Genomic DNA, 23,850 nt, shown 5'->3' with positions numbered 1-23,850 from the left:
TTAAGAATTATTTGGTTATTTTAGGCTTCCTATAAGTATAATATTATAAACCCGAAATTAATAATAATTATTATAGAATATATTTTATTAATTCCGTTTATAAGGGCCGCTATTTATCTACCGATTTCCCTAGAAATTAATTAGTAGTTCCGAAAGCCCTTACTAATTGAATTTCAATTGTAATTATTTATAGTAAGATTGCTTTAATTCCTCAATTAGCTTTAATTCTCCGATTAGCTTTAGTTCCTCGACTAACTTTAATTCCTTATTTATTCTTAGAGAATAAAACGGTTCCCCCTATTAAAGTAGCCCTAGTACTATTAGAATTAATATTAGGTAATAGAATTATTCGACCTATTTAAATAATATTAGTATTACTAATTCTTATATTAGGAATTTTCGAGGCCGGTTATTAACCTATTTCCGCGCTTATTAAAGTATTAATAATTAGTAAGGCCGGGTCTAAAGTTGGTATTATAAATATAATTGCGCTTTTTATTAAGATTAAGAGCCTAGTACCCTACGACTTTTATATCCGCTTTAACGGTTAGTATGTTTTTATAGGTATAAAGCGCCCTTAAATTTGCTATTACTATAATTTTAATAGTATTTCTTCCTTTAAATCTAATAATATTAGAGAGTTTAATATAGCGATTTTTAATTTCGTTTATAAATCCTAGCGATTATAGCTATATATTATAAACTATATTAAAATTGAGAGGTTAATTATTATAGTAGAAGTTTAGGATATAAATTTAACCAAGGAGATAGTTATTAATATTTTGGAGAGTAATAGTTAATAATATAAAGAAAGTTTCCCTTTATTCTTCTATAGGTTTATTAATGATTTAGTTAGCGTTTATTTATTAGAGAAATTTCGGGAAGCCGCGGTTCTCGCTAAAGTAATTTACTTTATTAGAAACTTTAATAAAAATACTCCGCTTTATAAAAAAATTATTCAATATATATATTTATTTAAAATCTCTAACGAAGATATAAAGAAATTCTTTAATAAGGTTGACCGTTTAATTAAAATTAAGAATAAAGTTATTACTATTTTAAAAGAGTTAGAGGGACGATAATATATTAACAAGGTAGTAGTTTTCCTCCTATTATCAACTAAGGAAATTCTTTTCAATTATTTATATAATTATAGGATTAAATTCTAGTTGGGAGTGACCCCCCCTAATGTACGATTATATTGTATATTCTTAATTAAAATTATTATTATTAAAAAGTAAATTAATAAGAATTTAAAAAAGAATTTTATCCGTTTATTGTAATTTATAGCCGTATCTTTTATCTTTTTAGTAAAAAAGTCTAATAGTAGCGTCCGTATTTATATTAATTATTATAATATTATTAATATAATATTAAAAATGTATTACCTACTACTATTAATTAAAGAGACCTTTAATATTATTTACTATATAAAGATTTTTATTAAGTTTAATATAATTACTATATTTAATAGGATTTGTATAAAGAAAGAATATAAATAATTTACTATTTTTATTACCTATTTCAGTCTTTATAAATCTATTATTTACCTATTCGGCTTTTAAGGCGCCCTAAGGACCTTCTAGAATTATATTAATAATATTCTAATTTATTTAAATTACGAAAGAAACTACGAGAATTATATTAGGAAAGTCCTATAATAAATAATTCGAATACGGCTATAAATTAATATTAATAAATACGAATTCAAGGTTATAAAGATAACATATTTTGGTTTAATTATTACCCCGAGAGGATTCGAAATAAACTCTAATAAAGTATCCGCCGTTGAAATTTAGAAGGTTCTAGAAATTAAAAGGGCGCTATAACGTTTCTTAAGTTTCGCTAATTTCTATTAATAATTTATTAAATACTTTTTAATTATTATTAGTCTATTATATAAATTAATAAAGAAATCGGTAGAATAGTAGTAGACCGACCGCTATTAAAAATTATTTAAAATTCTTAAGAAAACTTTCAATAATAATTTAATACTTTAGATTTATAATTAGTCTAAATAAATTATTATTAAAATAAATACTTCGAATTGGGTGTATAGTAGTACTCTATCCTAATATAATGAAGAGGGTATTTTATATCTAGTTACTTACTTTAATTAGTAGTATTCTTTAGTGGAATATAATTATAATACTTATAATAAAGAGTTATAAATTATTATTAAAGCCCTTAAGGAATAGCGTTCTAAATTAAAAGGAGCTTAAAAACTGTTCGAAATCCTTACTAACTATAAAAATTTAAAGATTTTCATAATTAATAAATAATTTACCCCCCGTTATATATAATAGTCCTAATTTCTTTCCCGTTTTAATTTTATAATTAACTACTACCTTAAATCCTTATAAGTACATTCCGATATATTAAATGGGAAGTTAGAAAATTTATTTAAAAACGAAACCAATAAGCGGTTATTAGTTAGAAATAATATTTTATTCGATTAAAATATTTTTATTTATAGAGTTTTCATTTTTAAAAATGGAGGTAAGGAGGAAGTCCCTATCGGTATTAAGTATATTTATAAATTAAAGACTTTAAACGAGAGGTTAATAGACGATTTAGCAGTAGAAGGCTATAAGAAGTTGATAATTTTCTAAAACGTTATTACTTATTTATCGGACTTTAATTATTGAATATAGTTTAAAGAAGTTAAAAATTATATAAAGAGGGTCCCTTTTATTAAATACCGAATAATTTAGGGACGAATATACTTCTATAATATTATTTTTATCGATTTTACTAATATAGAATTTTATTTTTCGCTCCTTTATTATATTTATAATTTACTATTTATTAAGTACCTAGGCTACGAAAAAACCTATTCGTTATTATTATAGTCTTTCTTTTAATTAAGGATATATATTACTATAAGGTCGTACTATAAGGTTTATTTAGTATACACTAAATTAAAGCTATTATAATACGCTCCCTATAGTTTTTTAAAACCGCTAGTAGTACTATTTGTACTATAGAAGGATATTTCGATTGATTATATTACCCTATTTACGCCCTATTTACGCTATAGATAGGAATTTAAATATATTACTATTATTATTAATCGCCTTACGAAAATAAAATACTATATCCCTACTATCGGTCTAATAGTAGAAGAATTAATAGAACGTTTTATTAAAAGAATTTATAGTATTTAAAATTTATTAAACTCCATTATTTTCAATTATAATATTTAATTTATTTTGTAATTTTGAAAAGTTTTATTATTATAGTTGGAAGTTACACTTAAACCTTCCTCCGCTTTTTACCCTATTATTAATAGCTAGACTAAATATATCAATATAAAGATAAAAAAGTATTATTACTTTTATATTAATTAGGCCTAGGATGATTAGATAGATTAATTACTAATTACGGAGTTTGCTAGTAATAATTTAATTTTTAAAACTATTAGCGTCTCCCCCTTCTTTGCTAATTATAGTTTTTTAACCCTATATAAGTATTAAATTAGTAAAGTTATACCTACTAGAAATATTGGCAGTATAATAAGTAAAGTACTTTAAAATTAATAAATTAATTAATTAATTTAAATAAATTTTAGACTTTATTACGAAATAAATTTAATAAATATAATAATACTATAAAAGTAATATAAACGCCCGTCGATCGGACGCACCAAAATATAAGGAGGGAAATAAAGTCCTTTTTAATATTAAAAACCTTAATATTAGCCGGCCTTACACTAAGTTTATACCTATTTTCGAAGGCCCTTTTGAAATCTTTAAAGCGGATAGCTATTAAATAATATTTAAATTCCTAATTAATATAAAATATAATTTAATATTTTATATTAATACAGTTAAACTATAGGATAAAGAAAGTCTTTTAAAATAAATAGCCGTAGAGGAATAGAACGTTTATACTAATTATAGTTGGATTATAAGGAGGACTAATAATAGGGAGGACTCTATCAAATACGAATTTAAAAAAATTAATAATTATTAGAAGAATAATAAAGGTTATTAAGAGTATTTTATAGTTTAAGTACCCCTATATATACTATTATAGTAATTATACGCCGATATATCTATAGCCCCCAATATAGTTCGGGCTTTTTATAGTAGTTACTCCGAAGCGCTGTACCCTCCGGATTAAGTAGCGGTAGAGAAGAAGCGAAGGGAGAAGGAGGTAAAGCGGGAAGTTCTAATTCCGCGGCGGAAGTTATAATAATACCCGCTAATAATAGTAATAAAAACTTTTTAAGAGTGAACTACTCGTTTAATAAGGATTTCTATTATTTTATATAATAGTAGTTAACTATATAGCTTCTTTTAATCCGGAGAAGTATTATAGGGTTAGTTTATATATTTTATACTAGCGTATAATAGCTTCTAAGACTACTATCGCTATTATTACTACCGGTACTATATTGCCGGTAATTAATTAGTTAGAGCGTTGCCTACCGCGGGTCCGTAGACCCGCTAGTAGTTACCCTTATAAGGCCAGTCTTTTAAATATTCGGCTATATACTTCTCTTCCTTTCTCCTTTGTACAATTACATATAATTATATTTACTATCTACCCTTTGCCCGTAATATCTTATTACTTCCTCTATTACTAAAGGATATACTATTAAAACTACCCTCCTACTTATTTCTAATATTAAAGGCGACGTTCTTTATTACATACTAGAGATAGATTTAGTATTAGATAATAGGGAAGACTACCCGGTAAACCTTCTTATAAACTTTATTATAATTTATAATAATAATTAGAGGGTGGAGAATACTATATATTATTAATATAGCCTCAATTTACTTAAATACCTACATAAAGTATACTTCCTTTTTTCTACTAAATAAATAATAACTAATATTAAAAATCATATATATAGCCATTATACTATATATTTAAAGGAGATGTATATTAAATTTATTAACTTTATACGTATAGTCCAAACTTATAACCTCGGAATTCTTTCTTAACTGCTCGATATACTAAAAATAAATTTAGAAGACTCTCTTAATTAGCCCAAATTCTTCGCCGTTATAACAGTAGACTTCCTTAAAGACCCCTTTTATTAACTATAATTTATTAAAGAATTACTATATAAGCGTAAGGGCACCCGCCTCCTTCCTTCTATTAGCGGTTAGTATATTAAGTATATTACGTTGAATAATAGTAATACTAGGGAATTCGTTATAAATAGTAAATATAATATTTAATAAGGAAGTCTTTAACTATTTCGCTAACCGAAGGATACTAGTAGTTACTTCCTCTATATAATACTAACAACGGTTAATAGCAAAATAAATAGTATTATCAGGGTTGAGGAGATAATTGTAGTCTCCCCTCATAAGAGTAAACTACTATACCGTAATTTTAATACTAAATACTACCTTTCCCTACCACTCGTAGTTTCTTTTTATATTTATTACCAACAGTCTTTAAAGAAGGGTATTAAAGTTACACTTCTTACTACGCTTCTTCACTATAATATACTCAATATTATACTAACTAGCGAAGCAAATTATCCCCTTTCGCTGGTAGTTACTAGTATAGTATTTAGAAATACCAAATCTGAATTGTCTAACAATATTACTAATCTCTCTAATGGCAGTATCGACGTCGGTCTACTAGCGGGAAGAAAGTTCAATAAGGGCGGACTCCTTCTTACTAACCTCCTCCTCTTTCTCTATCTCTTTATCTTAGTCCGAAGAAGAATTTAATAATAATAATAAACTCGAAGAGCTTAAGGGGGAGTAACGGCGGCGGTACATAGGGATCGCTAGAACTAGCGCTAATACTAGAGATAGCTTCTCGTCTTTAATAAATTTATTAATATCGAGAAATTTATAATCATCATCGCATAGCTCAATCTCAATCCATTTAATTGAAGGAGTCGGATTGGGCGTACGTATAAGTATAGGGAAGCCCGCTGGAGAGGAGGTAGTTAGATCGATAACTTCAGGCATTTCTATAGCATACAGTTAGTAATCTTAATAAGTAAAATCCCCTTAATACTATACTTATTGACTACAATAGTAAATAATAATAGCGACGGCAATATACTCAATTGCTTCAATCGTTACTACTAATACAGAAATGTTACACAATATTGCTCGCTAGCAAATTTGGCAGGCGCTAACATGGTGGCTCACGATTTCCCATTGGCCAGGCGGCCCCCACACCGCCGAAATATCTGGGCACACAGTCGATTTATCCGGGTCTTTCTACCGTTGTAGGACCCGGGCGATGGACGCCGAGGGACGGCCTCCGGGGGCGGTAACGCATGTACACTACCGTATATACTGGGCATAGGTATGATGTTCGAACTTTAGGCGGTGAGACAAGGCAGAAATCTTTCCCACGCCCGATAAGCCGTTTCCCCAGATGGATTGATTCGCGATAAAGTGGAAGTTACCTATCCATTCACCCACGCCCGCCACACCCACCTATCCGCTCAGCGCTCAAGTGCTCAACTGACCCATCCATCGCCATCCACAGTTTCTTGCAGTGCAAACTGAGCGACGAGCGAGAGCCAGAGTTCACGTCCAATTGAACCGACATCTGATCCATTGTACTGTCCTGTGTTTTCGACTCTTATATTGCGATTGCGCCCCTTGCAACATATCCTAAGTCGGTTTTCATCACATCATTGCCATCACCGCGGTCCAGTAGTCAGTCACCCACTACCTTATCACCGACCACACAACGAAGAAGTGGGCCAAGCATATAATCAATCCTACCTACCCTTCTCCCGCCGAACCCGAGCCCGACTCGATCGCGTTGTCGCGAGCTTTGATTCCACGAACCCACGAACGAACGAACGTACGAACGAACGAACGCTCGAGCGGATAAACGACGTTCACGCGGAATTAAAGAAAAGAACAAGACGAAAACAGATTAGCCTACTTGCTTGCCGGACAAGCCTGCGCGAACCTATCACCTAGAACCGAGAAAAAAACGAGAAAACAAAAGAAAAGAAAACAAATAGCCAGACAAGATGAACTTCCCTGGTATGCCTGGCGGTGGTGCGCCCGGTGGTGGTGCTGGTGCTGCGCCTGGAGGATACGATCCTAATGATCCGAACATTAAGATGGTTAGTAGTCACCCTACCTGGACTCTTCTTTTGTTGCTGTGGTGCAGGAGGAGGAAAAGGAGGAGGAGGTGGTGGTGATGGTGGTGGCGGTGGCTATGGTAGTCAAGGCTTGTCAAGCTGGAGCTATCTAGGCCCAAGAGCTATCACATTATGTCCATGGTCTTGTCTGTGTGTTTGGCTATCGATCGCATAGACTAGTCCTAGCCAAAAGGCGCGCGTAGGCGGGCGCGCGGGCGGGCGGGTGGGCGGGTGATGTTGATGGTCAGGGAGGGGGCGACTTGGATACTCAGTATTTAAAAAGGAGAAAAGAGATGATGCTAACGAGACAACGAAACATAACAGATGCAAAAAGCCATGGAATCATGCTTCGCAAAGACCGTCATGAGCGGAGGCGCCGGTTTCGCGCTAGGTGGTGTTTTTGGAATGTTTATGGCTTCGGTACGTTTTCTTCAGTTCTTTCTTTCCCTCTCTCTCACCCCCTACCTACCAACCAACCAACTAACTCCCTCTCCTTGCCAAACAGATGGCATACGACACCCCCTACCACTCCCCCACCGCCCCCGGCACCGGCCCCGGCGCCAACCCAGCGGCCGCCGGAATCCCAGGCTACAAGCCCGTCGACCTCTCGTCCATGCCGCTGAAGGAGCAGCTCAAACACGGCTTCAAGGACATGGGCCAGCGGTCGTACAGCACAGCCAAGAACTTCGCCAAGGTCGGTGCCCTGTTTTCGGGTATCGAGTGCGGTATTGAAGGGCTCAGGGCGAAGAATGATCTTGGTAATGGTGTTGCTGCTGGATGTCTGACGGGCGCGATTCTGGCGAAGAATGGAGGTCCCCAAGCGGCGGCGGTGGGGTGTGCGGGGTTTGCGGCGTTTAGTGCGGCTATTGATGCTTGGATGAGGATGCCTAGTGAGGAGGAGTAAGGAAGGAGGGGTGAGAACGAACAGTAAGAGAAGAGGTGGAAGAGATGGAAGATGTGGAAGAAAAGGAGGAGGGTTAGACACTGTTCGTGACGAACGTTTCGGTCTGATCTGGTCCGGTCCGGTCCGGTCTGGTCTGGTTTGGCTTGATGTACTACTACTGGGTTTGGTGTTGCAGAAGCCAGGGGAATAGCCGGATAGGTCTTCGGCGATGAGACCTGGAAAAGCAGGTAACAGGCAGACTGGGCGTGCGTGCGTGCGTGTGTATACATGGACATAAGACTTGGGATATGGGAAACGGCGTTAAAACGGGGGTGGCATAGATGCTTTTATCTTTGTGTACAAATACGATAACATATAGGCATTGGACGAGGATAGATCCACGCTCCCCTAGCATTTCGGGGACTCGGTTTCGGGGACGGATAGATGAAGAGATCTCCATTCTTTGTTTGTTGCTGAGCATGTTATTGTATTGGAAAGTTATCATGTGAAGACGGGAATCTGTAAAGAGCAAGTTAAAACATGTACCATCTCGGCTTCGATCGGGGGTCAGGCAAAGTACTTTCTTTATCCTATTTCGCTTGCATTATGTCTGAATCGCCCATGTGAACAAAACTCCTTAACATGCAGTACGACAAAGCCCGAGCCAATATTGGACATCACAGAACACGATGGGCTCTTCTCAGTACCCTAGAGCCACTGACTTAGTCCTCATCGTCATCGATCCTCGTTCGTTTCGAGTCCCTCTCTCCATCATTCAACCCATAGCCGCGTTTGTTCGACGAGGAAGCACCGTCCTTCTCCACTTCGTTGAGGAACTTGTCCACGTTGAAGGGGTCCGCCCCCGTGTCCTTCTCGAACTGCACCGGCCCTTCCCTCGCCTCCGCCTCAGCCGTACCCTTGAACGTGCCACGACCCAGAGCCTCGCCGAACCTGTTCGACTTCGAAATCCTCGCCATCTCGCTCTCGCCCGCCGCCTCATCGTCGAAATCCTCCGCGTTGGCACGGGGCCTGTAAATGCTGCTGATAGCTTCCTGGGCGGCAAACAAAGGCTTGTCGTACGGGTTGTCCTCGTTGAAGCCGCTGTCGAAACCGCTAGACTGGTTGAACAAGCGGGAGTCATACATGCCCTCCTTGGACTGCGTGGGCTTGGCGAGACCGAGGGCGATCTTCTCTGAGATGTCTCTGTCCATCTCGCGGGCCATGACCTGGGCTCTCCTCTCCGCACCCATACGCGACTGTCTGAGTTTGCGCTCCTCCTCGCGAAGTTTCTCCTTGCGCGCTTCCCTTCTCTCCCGCTCAGAGTCATCATCGCTCTCGGAGCGAGATTCGGAACCACTGTAAGAGCGGGATCGTGACCTCCTGCTCCGTCCACCAGCCGCGCGCTCCGCCCTGGCTTGCTGCGCAAGTTGGCGAAGATGTTCCTCCTTTTGTGCCTTCTCCTTCTCTGCCAGCCTCTGCTGCATCATAGCTCTCTGTCGGACTTCCTCTCTGGCGTGTCTATCGGCCATGAAGAGGGCTTCCGAGAATTGGGCGAACTTGTCGTTGATTTGCACATCTTGCAGACCGCGGCCATCGGCGGCCAATCTCTTGTCGAGCGGAACAGTGAAACCCTTGGGGTTCTTCCAGTTGGAAATAGGAGGTGCTGTCGCTTGTTAGTAGACCACTCTCCTTGTGACACAGATAGATTACTTACGGATTCTCCATGCCTCTTGATCCTCGGCCGTCAACTTCCTCGGAGGCGAGTGCATAACTGGAGGAGGGGGAGTTGGGGGTCCTCTGGGAATCTTCTTGTGCTTGAACTTGGGTGGCTCCATGGGATCTACCAATTGTTAGTTTACCGCCCACAGCTAATGCTCAAGTCTTGGATGACATACCTCTCTGTCGCTCCACAATCTTCATGATACGGTCTTGCTTCTTGGAGTTGTCTCCCATCTGCGCTGATGGCGTGTATCGCACAAATGTCGGCTCTCGCTTCGTATTGATGTTGATGTTTTTGGGCTTCTGGGACGCCACGGCGCCGCTGACCAACGCAGCCAGTGCATTCTTGGTCCTCTCTGCCGTTGCTTCCACCTCCTCTTTGCTCGGTCGTGACAAGTCAAGATCGCCCGCTTCAGCCCTCTGTCGCAATGGAATCAGATCCTTGAATGACGCGTGAATGACCCGGTCGCTGCTGTGACCCTGTCGTGCAATCGCTGTGTAGTCGACCTTGCCCTCTCCATCAACCTGAACAACTAACGCGTTCGACTTGTTCGAGGCGTCCTTGCCCCAGGGATACTGAGCAACGGGAATCTCTGGAAAGGCACCGCCATCGCCGAAATCCTCTGGTGCACGCGGTCGCCAACCTTGTCGATTTCCATACGGTGGTGGTCCGGTTCTCTGGGAGAGCGGAATGTTAGCATTAGCCGGTTTTCGAAAGCAAGCACGCAAGCGGATAGTGGAGGGTGCGGTTACTGACCCTCAGCACAACTTGAGTTTCGTCAATTTGGCCGGCGCCGACAATTCTGGGACCGCGTTGCTGTGACTTTGATTCTTCGTATTCGCCGCTGTACTTTGGCTTCGGAAGAGCCTGAGACAGGCCTGCTGCTATCGAAGCCATAATTGTTGATCAATGAGAGGTTATTGAAGTGATGCTTGATTGTCGCAAAATCGGTTGCGACGGGGTTTGGCAGTTGACGTTTACTACGACATCACTGCCTGCAATGAAAAGAAGTTCCGGGCAATGGCAGGTGGCTCAAGCGCGACGCTTCAAGGTCCAGTGTGGCGCCAGAAGAGAGCCAGTGGAGATACGTAGGTACCTGTACACAGTAGCCAGCACTGCAGCCGCGGCGCTGGCATAGAGGTACCTACCGGCTACGGCACAGCAGACGAGACAGGGGCAGCCTTATCAGTCTCCTTATCAGCCCCAGTGACTTGTATACATGTGCAGGAATGTAGAGGTAACTTGCTGCTGCTTTCAGGGGACATCAAAACACCAAAAGCTGGCTCTCTTTTCTTTCGTATACCGCTGGTAGTGTCATGTTGGATATGAAGTTCAGATCCAAATTTCCCGTAAACATGCCCAATATAAAACATTTCCCTGGCTCGCAATAGCTCAGGTCTGTACGCTCCAACTTGTACACTTGACCTGCTGAGAATATTCACAGTGCCATTGTCATTGCACGCTTGCACTTCTATTATGTTTTAGGGATAACTGGCCGCCAAAAAAATCCATCAGTCATACATGTAGATCGAAAACCAAGACACAGGGGCATGTTGTTAATATGACCCTCCGTCGCCAACTCGTAAGCCATCATTATATGATATACACCCCATGCAAGCAAGACCTGTGCTGTTTTTGTGCCTTACGCCCGGCCAAGACCAAATCAATCTCACTCCTTGGGAGTATAAAAGTAGTACACCTTTATACATAACCCTTCCGCGCACCCTGTGTCGTCCATCCTATTAGCATCCTGACGCCAGCCTGGAAAGTTGGACAAAATGTGAAGCTTACCTGGAAGAAGAATCTAACAATAAAGACCTGTAGAGCACCCATCGCAATGACCAGCAAGATCTGAATCAAACTGAAGTTGACAATTCGCTTCTCGGTGCTCCTGACTGTGCTGAAGTTGCGGTTCTCGCGCGTGCGGAAGTACTTTTGGTTGCGGGTGACGGTAGAAAGCTGCATCGAGATCTTGAAGAGAGACTCCTCGAGAGCCGAGGTCTGTTCGGGAGAGCTACCCTGCTTCGAAGGGATGGTAACGCGGGCCTCATCTTCGACCTATACCCTCACAGTCAGTATAAGTGGTAGGTGGTGGAGTAAAAGGGGGCGCCTGGTGTACTGACCGCAAGCTCGAAGTCGACGAACTTCTCAGCGAAGGTGCTCATTTCGTTGTTGAAGCAGAACTTGTAGTCACCGATCTGCTTGCCGGTGAAAACAAAGTCGCCCTGGCGTTCCTTCTGCCCATCCATAATAACATTGCCATCGGGGCCGGTCACTTCATAGTCGATATCGAACGAGCCTCCTGATTGTACCTGCGCAGCCAAGGTTAGCACATAGGTCCCGGCGCATGAAAGTCGCGTGCATATCTGATGGAATGACGCGAATCTGAGGTAGGCGTACGGCAAAGTAAAAGGCAATCTTCTCGTTGGCCTTCTTGGTCGTGGCGAAGAAGCAGGCCTTCTCGTTGGCGACGAGCTTGTAAGTCAGGGCCGTGGCGGCGACCTCGCTGGCCAAGCCCAACAGGGCACAGGTTATTGTCGACAGCTTCATGATGTGCTGTGTGTTGTGGTACGGAGGAATTGCCTGCAGTTCCTAGGGGTGTTCGATGTTGACTTTGCAGATCCCGTCTTCCCGTCGCTTAGTTCGTCTTCAGGACAACTTGGAGTTCACGGGTGCCAAGTCGCGAAGGGAAGCTGAGCACAGGGCAACTCGACGGCCAGACCTAAGCACTAGGTGTAGTGGGCTAGGTATTCCACTTCAAGTTGTCCACTGGGAGCACGGGGCGGGTCTTGGCACTCCTGGGGGACTGGCCGGAACTTGGGCGGGCTACAACCAACATTTGAACGTTTTTTTGGGGGGGCGCATCATTCTCAGTTTCCTGACCGCCTTTGTTGCTGACATCCAATAGCCCGCCAGGTGTAGGTGGCTGCAGGGCAGTTGACGGCTCGAATCATTAGGTTTCCTGTCAGCTTCCACTTCTTGTTTGTGTCCCAGACTTTTTGAGCCGAGACATTTCCCCGCCCCCTGAAATGGAAGCTTCAGTGGGCTGGGCTGCATGTGCCCGCGGAGGGGAGGAGAGCACTGGACCTCAGGGAGTCCCTTGGTTGTGTGGGAGATGGTGTGCCAAGCCAGCAGTTTCGAAGCTGGACCCTCGACTGGGGTCGCCGGGCGGTTTCCGAGCAGAGTGACATCAATATGCGATTGGCAATGGAATGAAGAGGAAAGGGTCAACCACATCTGCTGTTATGTTTTCGCCGTTGTTTGCAAGTCATTACTAACAGTTTACATGACCATGTCTCGATTCTTATCGTTTGTCCGGGCGTCATACAATCCAGGCTCGTGTTTTGCATGCCTGTTTTCTTGCTTCCCCCAACTCTTGTTCCAAACTCTACGCGTATGACAACTATCCACGTCGTTCTGGACTATTTGGGCATCAGCAGATTAGGTTCCTAGTGCTTCTCCACCGCCGAATGATAGGTTCCATAACCTCATCCATTGTCTTTCATTCAGCCCTATCCATGACATAAAGTCTGGCTACCATCTTCCCATTCCAAACAAACCCAAGACTTGCCCGTCTTTGCTACACAACCTCAACTTCAGAATCATCTTGGCTACCTCGTAAGGGAGGGGACAGCCAAAATGGCGATATCACAAACGCGAGCAGCGGCCATATCGTCCATCGGGATAAGGGCCCTCAGTTACTTCTTCCTACGATGGGCAATGCTTCCGGTAAGTAGCCTTTGTGTGTCTTCGGTCAACCTCAAGCTGATGAGGACATCAAGTTTGGTCCTGCGCTCATCTTCACACTCTTCGCCATCTATCTGCCTACTTTCGTGTCTGGCTACCGCAAGGAGCCCAAGTACAACTTGGTTGATGAAGTTGATGTGGTTGTTACCGAGACAACCATCAGGGACGACAATGCCGAGGCGGACGACAGCCCTGGAGAGCCTACTCCTAGCGGCAACGAAAAGGTGGTCGCCGAACAGGTAGATATTCAAGAGACCATCTCGATCGAAAAGCGACCCATGCACGCTTTGCGAACTCTCCTCAGCGGTGCACCCAACCCGCGGAGCCTGGCCTTGTCCGCATTGACCTTCTTGATCAACGCTGCGTTGGTTGGCTTCGTCGCTGATCGATTGTTCCGCGAGCGTTATTATGGTGCCGAGGACCTCTCCTTTGCCCGTGTTGGCTATGTCGGCGAACACGAAGCTAAGCTTTTGATCCGTGAGCCGGATCAGACCAAGATGCCCATCAACATACAGATTCATCTCAAGGACCCCCAGCCTCCTTTTGACAACCCTCTGTGGCAATCAGTTGGCGGTGTCAGATGGACCGGAAACGAGACCGATTACACTGCTGTTGTTACGATCCCCCTCCGCAACTCGGGACGGCGAACTTACGAATGGAAGACCTCGAACAACCACACCGGAGAGTTCACCACTCCTCCCAAGGTTGGCGAGGGCCCTCTCACTTTCCTCTCGACCTCCTGCATTGTGAGCCGCTTGCCCTACAATCCGGCGGATCACCCATTGGCTATTCCCGGTATGCGACACTTGGCCAAGGTCCTCCCCAGCTTGGGTGCGCAGTTCATGCTTTTCCTTGGAGACTTCATCTACATCGATGTTCCGCGCTATTGGGCTAAGAGCACCGAGGAATACCGCAAGAAGTATCGTCAGGTCTACGCTTCTCCAGATTGGCCAGCTGTCGGCCAGAACCTTAGCTGGATACACGTGCTCGACGATCACGAAATTCAGAACGACTGGTCTGCCAACACCACCGGCGTATACCAGAACGCCATCGACCCTTACAACCACTACCACGCAGCTGCCAACCCTCCGCTAGCCAAGAAGGCTGGTGCCCTCAGCGCTCGCAGCGGAGCCACATACTTTGAGTTTACCCAGGGTCCTGCCAGCTTCTTCCTGCTTGACACTCGCACCTACCGCTCGAACAACAAGGTTGCCTTTACCGACGATTCCAAGACAATGCTAGGCGCCGAACAACTCGAAGACTTCATTGCCTGGCTCAGGCGCCCGGAGCCGAAGGGCGTCAAGTGGAAGATTGTTGCGTCATCGGTTCCCTTCACCAAGAACTGGGGCGTCAACACGCAGGATACCTGGGGCGGCTTCTTGACCGAGAGGAAACGGATCCTGGAGGTCATGTGGGATACTGCGAGCAGGGGTGTTGGTGTGGTTGTTCTGTCTGGTGATAGACACGAGTTTGCGGCTACCAAGTTCCCGCCGCCGATGAACAGCACATGGCCTGAAAGCGCTACAGTGTTTGAGTTCTCTGCTAGCCCGTTGAGCCAGTTCTACTCGCCTATTGGCACGTATAGGCAAAGAGACACGGAGGATGTTGAGATCAAGTAAGTTATGCTCACCGAATTCCCATTGTTCGAGGTTGGACACCATTGCTAATACAAACCTTCCAGGTACATCAACAAGGGGAACTCCAAGTTCGGTGCTATCACCATCGAGAACCTCGAGGGAGGTGAACAGAGCGACTTAAAATACCGCCTGTTCATTGATGGTGAGGAGGTCTGGAACACCGTAATCTTGTCTCCACCGGTCGTCATTGAAGATGTCAAGCCTGCCATCGCAGCTGGGTCGTGGTGGGAGCGCTTTTTCGCTTGGAGAAGATAAGCTGTTAGATACAGAGGATGTGAGAGGTGAAGGAGCCGAAGAAGAGTAACGACTCAAATGGTAAGGATCTGTCGGTTTTTGGTGTACTGATATGATTAAGTACATTGGGACTTGACATGACGATAATGAGGCCGGCAAGGAAAAGGAATAGCTGGGAGAATATGGGACATACGTATTGGGGCGCAATAGATACCTGCTATTTCCATCTGAAAGGTCATGCGATCTAGGTAGAAAGTACAACTACAGTAAAATCGAACTCAAGCTTGTAACATTGTCGATAGGAATGTCAGTCTCAACCTCAAGCGCTCGGGTTCGGCTTCGACGTCCCTGACTTATAATTCCCGATTCGGTTTAGCGCTCTAGCGGAGCCAACCCAATGCCAACCGAGGCAAAGCGTAGTGGATTCTCAAAGTGAAGTCAGACGGAAACGTCCCGCTCCATCTCGGAGCAAGGGGCCCCATCGCGAAACCAAGATACAAAGTTACTTCGTTTCGTTTCTTGGTATAAGACGATAGTGTGGTGATCATGATGCGACATATATGTCCAGTACTCATCGGCAACTTGTCCTTGCAACTTTTTTCACTTTTCTTCGATCCTCAAGGTGTGGCATTTTGTTGATTTCCCATCTCTTAGGTACTTTTGCATGTTTTCATTGTCCCTGCTTTTAGACGTACATAACTCCTACATACGGAAAGGCTCAAAGAGAATTTACCGCTTCCTTACTACATATCCTCTCCGCCATTGTCCAGGACATCAACTCCCTAAAGTCACCTCAAAAGAACAAAAACCAAAGATGAGAGGGAAAGTGGTAGGGGCAATCCTCCGCTCTAGAGCTGTTGTCAGCAGGTGTGAACCCCTATGACAAAATCAATGGTAACATTCGACTGACTTCGCCGCTCGTTCCTTGTTTAGACAACCTCTTTCGAGGACCCATATCTGTGCTGCCGTCACTGTTGCAAAGTCCTCATCAACTGCCCAGAACTCGAGAAGAACCTTCTCATCCTCTTTCCGAAGGTTGCATGAGCCAAAGGCGGAGATAACGGCTGAGGGACTTGAGTTGAGCCCTCCACAGGCTGTTACGGGAGGAAAGCGGACTGTTTTGTAGGTTTCTTTTCTTTTCACTGCCTGAGAAGCAAACCTTCATGGAAACTAGTTACTGATATCGACTCTGTAGACCCAACTTCTGGTTGCGGTAAGTCTTCGTTGCTGGACGTTGACTCGACTCAACGGTTAGCCCTATGTGGATTTCCATCGATTGACAACTGGACGACAGTGACAACTGCCGGTGTACGAAATGCGTGAACCAAGATACTCTCCAGAGAAACTTCAACACTTTTGCCGTAAGTAGCTCGTCTGACTCACTCAATGTTCCTCTCTTCAGTCGGTTTCACCACGTCTAACCGATGTTCAGATCCCCTCCGACATCCACCCAACAAAGGTTGAAGCCACCAAGGAGAACGTCACCGTCCAATGTGAGCATCTCCCTGTCCCAAAACAAACGCTCACCTTACCTATAGTACCTCCCAGTCCCAGCCAGCCAACTAACACCTTCGCTTCCCCCTTCATCATAGGGTCCGACAACCACACATCCACCTACCCCTGGCCCTTCCTCTCTTTCTACCTCACCTCCAACGCGCGCGGGCATGAAAACGACCAAATCTCCCTCTGGGGCTCCGAAGCCGGCTCCCGCCCTCCAACCGTCTCCTTCCCACGGGTGATGGCATCAGACCAGGGCGTCGCCGACCTAACCGCCATGATCAAAGAGTTCGGTTTCTGTTTTGTCAAAGACACACCCCATGACGACCCGGACGTGACCCGCCAGCTTCTGGAGAGAATCGCCTTTATCCGAGTGACCCATTACGGCGGCTTTTACGATTTCACGCCCGACCTAGCGATGGCCGACACGGCGTACACGAACCTGGCGCTGCCGGCGCATACGGATACGACGTATTTCACGGACCCGGCAGGGTTGCAGGCTTTTCACTTGTTAGAGCATAAGGCCGCTCCTCCCCCTTCTGAAGAAAAAGAAGCTGCAAGCTCAGCAGCAGGGGAGGCGGCGGCAGAAGGGGGAAAGTCGTTGTTGGTCGATGGGTTCAACGCGGCGAGGATTCTGAAGGAGGAGGATCCCCGGGCTTATGAGATCTTGAGCAGCGTGAGACTGCCGTGGCATGCGAGTGGAAACGAAGGGATCACGATTGCGCCCGATAAGCTTTATCCGGTGCTGGAGTTGAGTGAGGATACCGGGGAACTGCATAGGGTTAGGTGGAATAATGATGATAGGGGTGTGGTGCCGTTCGGTGAGAAGTACAGCCCGTCGGAGTGGTACGAGGCGGCGAGGAAGTGGGATGAGATTTTGAGGAGGAAGAGTAGCGAGTTGTGGGTGCAGTTGGAGCCGGGGAAGCCGTTGAGTAAGTCTTTCTTTTGGAATTTGGTTGAGAGTGATGATGATGGGGTGGCTGACAAAGGTGATAGTCTTCGATAACTGGAGGGTTCTTCATGGACGGAGCGCGTTCTCGGGTATTAGGAGGATCTGTGGAGGGTATAGTAAGTGTTTTCTTTTCTTCCCCTTCGGTTGGAGTTTGAAGCAAGCCCTCTTGTCTGTGTGGCAGTGTAATTAACAACGTTTGTTCAACAGTCAACCGCGATGACTTCATCTCTCGGTGGAGAAACACGAATTACCCAAGGAGCGAGGTTCTTCCGAGGGTTACTGGTTAAGGACTGATTATCTGGAGGATGGTGAATATTCTCAGGAACGACCGTGGTGTCTCTTCACGTCTTCTGTATGGATCTTGGATAACGGATACATTGTTGGACAAACGCATACTTAAATCTGACCAAGGCGCTTCCTATCCGTCCTTCTAGTTGTGAACAGCCACGAGGATGACCCAGAAGGGTGGCAATGAATAATCTTCATAAACTCAGAAAGAGACCAGCGGACGATGAAGCATCGCCTACATGTTAAGATCCAAAACACAACAAGACGGGAATGAAACGATGTTGAAGGTAGGGGGTGGTGTGGAATTCGTACTTCCCCGGCTTCTGTTACCCCCACACAACCTTCATCCCCGCCCCGCCAAAAGAGAAAAGAAGCTTCCCCGATGAAACAACAACAACAAAAGCAACAAAAGCTTCGTATCTTTGATCCTTTCTGATCATCAAGCCTCACTCGCTACTTCCAGATTGTTATCCCGCGTCTCCACCGTAAAGGTGCATAAACTACCACCAACGAGAACTTATCACCACCGTCTCGGTGAACTTCACCCGGATATGAACCGAAAACCCCTGATCATCAGATAAACGTGCAACAACCGGACAGCGACCACGGGGCACCACAACTCAGCAGCTCCACCGTTGTCATCATCCTGCATGGGGTGCAGCTACGCGAGGGTCTCTTTCACCGGCTCACCCACGGGGCCCCTCACTTGTTGCTCCAAGCTCCCCAGCTCCCCCACTGAAACTCGTGTGAAGCCGGCGCCGATATTGGCACCCAGTGGATAACAGCGAACCGGTTATACATTTACCAAACATACACAGTACATGCTAGGAAGGTTCCCCGTAACCGAACATCTTTTGTATGGTCCGATGGGAGAGTTCGCTTCGTTCAGCCAGACTTCGCTGGTGTAGTCCTGGTGGATCTCTCTATCTCCATGCTTGCAGCTTACGAGCTCCTGGGCGAAGAGTGGGGGATCTGTTTATACATAATGGAGGACAACCCCCTCGGTGATGGCACGCTACTTGGCGCCTTCCCTCCTGTTGCTTTTGTTGTTGTAGTGACTTTCGACTTGAGCCATTCTTAAAATTGGCTAAAGTACTTGCCCGTCTTGTCTGGCCCTGACCGCAGACTAGGTACCATCAAGCCGACTTCTTGAAGCGCTCACATTAACAGATTATAACATAAACTCAACCATGGCAGCCGAGATGAAGGACGGAAGGTTCGCTCACGACATCACTGTGGCTCCCCAGACAAACAGTGTCATGTCTCTCTTCTCGTTGAAGGGCAAGACTGCCATTGTCACCGGAGCCGCAGCTGGCATCGGCTACGGAGTTGCGGAGGCGTTTGCGGAAGCTGGCGCCAACGTGGCTATCTGGTACAACAGCAACAAGAAGGCACTTGATGCGGCCGCAGATATCGAGAAGAGGTACGGCGTGAAGTGTACGTATTCCCCATCCCTTCCCATTAGCTACTACTACTACTGCTGCTGTGTCGAGACCTACTCTAGTTGCCTAACCAGATCGTGCTTGTGTACAGGCAAGGCATACCAAGTCAACGTAACTTCTCTCGAAGCCGTCGAGTCCGTAGTCACCGAGATCATCAAGGAGTTCAACGGCCGTCTCGACATTTTCGTCGCCAATTCGGGAATCCCCTGGACGGACGGAGCCGCGCTCGACGGCCCTCCCGAGTCGTATAAGCGGGTCATGGCCACCAACGTCGACGGCACGTTCTGGTGCGCCCAGGTGGCCGGGCGTCACTGGCGGAGGCAGAAGCAGGAGGGGACCACGATGGACGGCAAGAAGCTCGAAGGGTTCGCGTACGGCAGCTTCATCGCGACAGCAAGCATGAGTGGCCACATTGCCAACATCCCGCAGCTACAGGCGGCGTACAACGCTTCCAAGGCGGCTGTCATCCATCTGTGCAGGTCGCTGGCTGTGGAGTGGGTGGGCTTTGCGAGAGCGAACACCATCTCGCCGGGGTATATCAGGACCGATATCTCGGAGTTCTGCTCGCCCGAGGTTAAGAATGCTTGGAAGGACAAGATTCCTATGGGGTGAGTTTGGAATACTCCTTTTTTCTATCGCAAAAGTTGGAAATCATGCTGACAAGTTTGAAACAGCCGCGAAGGGGAGGTCAACGAGTTGAAGGGCGCATATCTGTATTTTGCGTCGGATGCGTCCTCTTATACGACTGGCGCAGACCTTTTGGTTGATGGCGGATATTGTGCCCCCTAAAGGCCCCAGAGGCGTTAGGTACCTCTATGACTGCTATATGAATAATGACTTGGATAGATTAGCTCTATGAATATTTAATACTCGTTGTCGACACCAGGCTGTCGCCAGCAAGGCTTCCTGTACGCAATATATTGCATAGTCTATGTTTCCGTGATGATTTCCATTGGAGGATACCCGGGAAGGAGCTGTGAATGGGTGTGCAGGCCCCCCGAGGGAGCCTTGAACTCTGCCTCGGAGGAGCACAGCTTCGGTGTATCTATCGCCAGCTGTTGGGCAGCTGAGTGGGGTATTCAATGACGACGAAAGTGGCCGCGGCCCGCCAACCTGGCGGTGAGGGGCGCTCTGCTTGGGCGGTCAGAGTTCAGTTCCAACGTGAGTTTTGGACCTGTCCCTGGTACTTAGGTAGAACTAGTAGTCCCTGGCGGCCTCTGAAGAAGGGCCTTGCCGGGTCTAGACCCTCTTTCTGACACTTGGAGCCTCACAACGTCTGGCAGCAATTTCACGGCGCACAGCTTTGGAGGAGAAATCCCAGGCATTCGATTTGGGCGAAGGAAACACCAGAGGCCAAGAGTAATATGACGTTCGTTCAAGACTTGCCGCATGGGAACGCACATCGCCAGACACAGTGAGTTCCTTGTGAGTCCAAGGCGCATTTTCGCATCGAGGCTGGGCTGGGATCCGTTGGCGTACCGCTGCAACGGATTGATAGGTACGTTCAGTTCGTTGCCATTGATATCAGATGGGAGAGAGCCCCTGTGGACCTGTGCCTGGGCTTCCTTGCCTCGCTGTTCCCTCTCCTGGTTGCAGGTGTTTCGGCAATGAAGCTTAACCAGAACCCCTAAAACGTGCCCGCTCCGGGTACCTTACCTTCTGTTATGGATTCCACGGTAAATTGTTGATACTGTAAATAGCATCAGCCTCAAAGACTTTGTCGAGAAATACGAGCCGAAAACGGCACATTTTTCACACATCTGCTCACACTATACCATACCATTCAACGCAATCCCCTCGTTCATCTTTTGTAAATCTTGGAATAGGTGAAACACGCAACGGCAATAGCCTTCTTACATCCAGCCCGCCAAAAAATAAATAAATCAAAAGAGGCGTGTAGGGTACTTTTCAGATTGTCCGTGGTTCAACGGCGGGAAACAAACTGAAGGCAACAACCAGGTTGTACCCCTCATCCCACCCGGACCCCAGCTTTGCCCGGCCGCTGTTTGCTGCACCCTGGGTGCCATCCATTCACTGCTGGTGAACCACTCGCCGCCCGCTGTTCAGTGCTGGTGCATGCTGGCTGCCACTTCAGTCCACCGCGGACCTAAAACTGACTGGAAGTCGCCTCCTTCAACTCCTCGGCCGGCCGCCCAACTCCCTCCTCCTTCAGCCCTACATATTGGCTCGCAACCTTACATTGCTCGCTCTTCCTCCTCGACACCCGCCTTCCTCCCCTCAAACTCGACCATTTGGCCCGTCTTGTCCCTTTTGCGACCACATTCATCGCACAAGTCCGGCGACCGACTCTAGGGATTCTATACTAACGAACCCTGCCCAACACCTCCCACCTTGTCACATATCTGGAGACTCTCTCGACTGCTCAGTCTCTTGTTTGCTGCCGCCATTGCTAGTTGTTATCCGTCATTACCAGAGACATGGAAAGCAACAATGGTACCGGCGCGCCCGGCGCCTTCCACACCCAGCAGGTTGACAATGCCATTCGCGCCATCCAGCACAAGAGGCCATTGCCCGAGATCGACTTCACCATTCACACCATGGAGGATGGCTCCCAAGTGAGCACCATGGAGCGTGTCTGCAAAGGTAGGTTTCCTTTCCTCCTCAACGCCACCGCCTAAAGCTGTCAGATCATGACTGTCGTTCGTTCCGATCCTGTGACCACTACTGGGGCACCTTGACCTTTTCCCCCTTTTCGCTCTGTACTGCAAGTTCTAACAGGCGCCGTCTTGGCCTTCTTTTCCAGATGTTCAGGCGCCTGCCATGTTCAAGCCCAGCGACGAGCAATTTTTCGAGGACGAAACCCACACCAAGCCCGACATCCAGTTTCTGAAACAACATTTTTACCGTGAGGGCCGTTTGACCGAGGAGCAAGCACTATGGATCATCAGGGAGGGTACCAAGCTTCTGCGCGCCGAGCCCAACCTGCTGGAGATGGACGCTCCCATTACCGTTTGCGGTGATGTTCACGGCCAATACTACGATTTAATGAAGCTCTTCGAGGTCGGTGGTGACCCGGCCGAGACCAGGTATCTCTTCCTGGGCGACTACGTTGATCGTGGTTACTTCAGTATCGAGTGTGTCTTGTATCTCTGGGCGCTCAAGATCCACTACCCCAAGACACTCTGGCTGCTGCGCGGAAACCACGAGTGCCGGCATTTGACCGACTACTTCACCTTCAAGCTCGAGTGCAAGCACAAGTACTCGGAGGCCATCTACGAGGCATGCATGGAGTCGTTCTGTTGTCTGCCGCTGGCGGCAGTCATGAACAAGCAGTTCCTCTGCATTCACGGCGGTTTGAGCCCCGAGCTTCACACTCTCGACGACATCAGAAACGTTAGTCTAACAGCCACTTGACTGCCACATTATGGTATGGGCATACTAACCCGGTGACTTTTGTGCAGATTGACCGTTTCCGCGAGCCCCCCACACAAGGTCTCATGTGCGACATCCTGTGGGCCGATCCCCTAGAGGACTTTGGCCAAGAGAAGACGACTGACTTCTTCGTACATAACCACGTACGAGGTTGCTCTTATTTCTTCTCCTATTCTGCTGCTTGCCATTTCTTGGAGAAGAACAACCTTCTCTCCATCATTCGCGCGCACGAGGCTCAGGATGCAGGCTACCGCATGTACCGCAAGACCAGGACAACCGGATTCCCCAGTGTCATGACCATTTTCTCCGCGCCCAACTATCTCGACGTTTACAACAACAAGGCTGCGGTGTTAAAGTACGAAAACAACGTCATGAACATCCGTCAGTTTAACTGCACGCCTCATCCCTATTGGCTCCCCAACTTTATGGACGTTTTCACCTGGTCGCTTCCCTTCGTCGGCGAGAAGATTACCGATATGCTCATCGCCATTCTCAGCACCTGCTCGGAGGAGGAACTCAGGGAGGAGTCCGCGACAACTTCGCCCGGTTCAGCCTCCCCGGCCCTCCCGTCTGCGGCTAATCAAGATCCCGACTCTATTGAGTTCAAGAGACGGGCGATCAAGAACAAGATCCTTGCTATCGGTCGTCTGTCGCGTGTCTTCCAGGTCCTCAGAGAGGAGTCCGAGCGGGTTACGGAACTCAAGACCGTTTCTGGTGGTCGTCTTCCCGCCGGTACTCTTATGTTGGGTGCCGAGGGTATCAAGAACGCCATTAGCAGTTTCGAGGATGCCAGAAAAGTTGATTTGCAGAACGAGAGGCTTCCGCCGAGCCACGACGAGGTTGTTAAGATGCAGGACGAGGAGCGCGCCCAGGCCTTGGAGCGGGCGACAAGAGAGGCTGACAATGATAAAAAGTTGCAGACCCTCTCCAGGAGGCTCAGCACGTAAGTCTACAACCCCCCCCCCCC

General features: G+C 46.1%; 7 protein-coding genes across 7 annotated transcripts in view; 5 read left to right on the top strand and 2 right to left on the bottom strand.

Annotated features, from left to right (window-relative positions):
- Positions 1-6,774: 6,774 nt before the first annotated feature.
- On the top strand, positions 6,775-7,994 carry NEUTE1DRAFT_144396 (uncharacterized protein; the record flags this gene model as incomplete). Its single annotated transcript, XM_009849945.1, has 3 exons — positions 6,775-7,072; positions 7,415-7,510; positions 7,596-7,994. 3 exons carry the CDS (start codon positions 6,977-6,979, stop codon positions 7,992-7,994), a joined length of 591 nt encoding a protein of 196 aa, XP_009848247.1.
- Positions 7,995-8,540: 546 nt separating this feature from the next.
- On the bottom strand, positions 8,541-10,609 carry NEUTE1DRAFT_58203 (uncharacterized protein; the record flags this gene model as incomplete). Its single annotated transcript, XM_009849043.1, has 4 exons — positions 8,541-9,636; positions 9,688-9,813; positions 9,869-10,370; positions 10,450-10,609. 4 exons carry the CDS (start codon positions 10,588-10,590, stop codon positions 8,696-8,698), a joined length of 1,710 nt encoding a protein of 569 aa, XP_009847345.1.
- Positions 10,610-11,134: 525 nt separating this feature from the next.
- On the bottom strand, positions 11,135-12,356 carry NEUTE1DRAFT_115990 (uncharacterized protein; the record flags this gene model as incomplete). Its single annotated transcript, XM_009849944.1, has 4 exons — positions 11,135-11,418; positions 11,485-11,751; positions 11,817-12,005; positions 12,094-12,356. The coding sequence occupies 4 exons, from the start codon at positions 12,241-12,243 to the stop codon at positions 11,395-11,397; spliced, it is 630 nt and encodes a 209-aa protein (XP_009848246.1).
- A 976-nt stretch (positions 12,357-13,332) lies between these two features.
- On the top strand, positions 13,333-15,609 carry NEUTE1DRAFT_144393 (uncharacterized protein; the record flags this gene model as incomplete). Its single annotated transcript, XM_009849943.1, has 3 exons — positions 13,333-13,422; positions 13,476-15,055; positions 15,122-15,609. 3 exons carry the CDS (start codon positions 13,333-13,335, stop codon positions 15,330-15,332), a joined length of 1,881 nt encoding a protein of 626 aa, XP_009848245.1.
- Positions 15,610-16,010: 401 nt separating this feature from the next.
- Positions 16,011-18,047, top strand: NEUTE1DRAFT_76877 (Trimethyllysine dioxygenase; the record flags this gene model as incomplete). The annotated part of the gene is made up of 8 exons (XM_009849942.1): positions 16,011-16,178; positions 16,245-16,433; positions 16,507-16,524; positions 16,606-16,672; positions 16,744-16,804; positions 16,904-17,740; positions 17,805-17,876; positions 17,968-18,047. 8 exons carry the CDS (start codon positions 16,126-16,128, stop codon positions 18,045-18,047), a joined length of 1,377 nt encoding a protein of 458 aa, XP_009848244.1.
- A 1,062-nt stretch (positions 18,048-19,109) lies between these two features.
- NEUTE1DRAFT_115988 (uncharacterized protein) lies at positions 19,110-20,174 on the top strand (the record flags this gene model as incomplete). The annotated part of the gene is made up of 2 exons (XM_009849941.1): positions 19,110-19,485; positions 19,582-20,174. 2 exons carry the CDS (start codon positions 19,239-19,241, stop codon positions 20,100-20,102), a joined length of 768 nt encoding a protein of 255 aa, XP_009848243.1.
- A 1,572-nt stretch (positions 20,175-21,746) lies between these two features.
- Positions 21,747-23,850, top strand: part of NEUTE1DRAFT_76873 (Serine/threonine-protein phosphatase 2B catalytic subunit) — a gene marked incomplete at both ends in the record, with an annotated part of 3,359 nt that continues 1,255 nt past the window's right edge. Inside the window, 3 exons of the mRNA XM_009849940.1 lie at positions 21,747-22,094; positions 22,255-22,844; positions 22,913-23,826. Coding sequence (XP_009848242.1) covers positions 21,929-22,094; positions 22,255-22,844; positions 22,913-23,826 — 1,670 coding nt within the window. The remainder of the gene's footprint in view (positions 22,095-22,254; positions 22,845-22,912; positions 23,827-23,850) is intronic.

This window comes from Neurospora tetrasperma, assembly GCF_000213175.1.
Source record: "Neurospora tetrasperma FGSC 2508 unplaced genomic scaffold NEUTE1scaffold_1, whole genome shotgun sequence".
In the NCBI taxonomy this organism is placed as follows: Eukaryota; Fungi; Ascomycota; class Sordariomycetes; order Sordariales; family Sordariaceae; genus Neurospora; species Neurospora tetrasperma.
The sequence above is the reverse complement of the archived record's forward strand: the minus strand, read 5'-3'. Positions and strand labels throughout refer to the sequence as shown.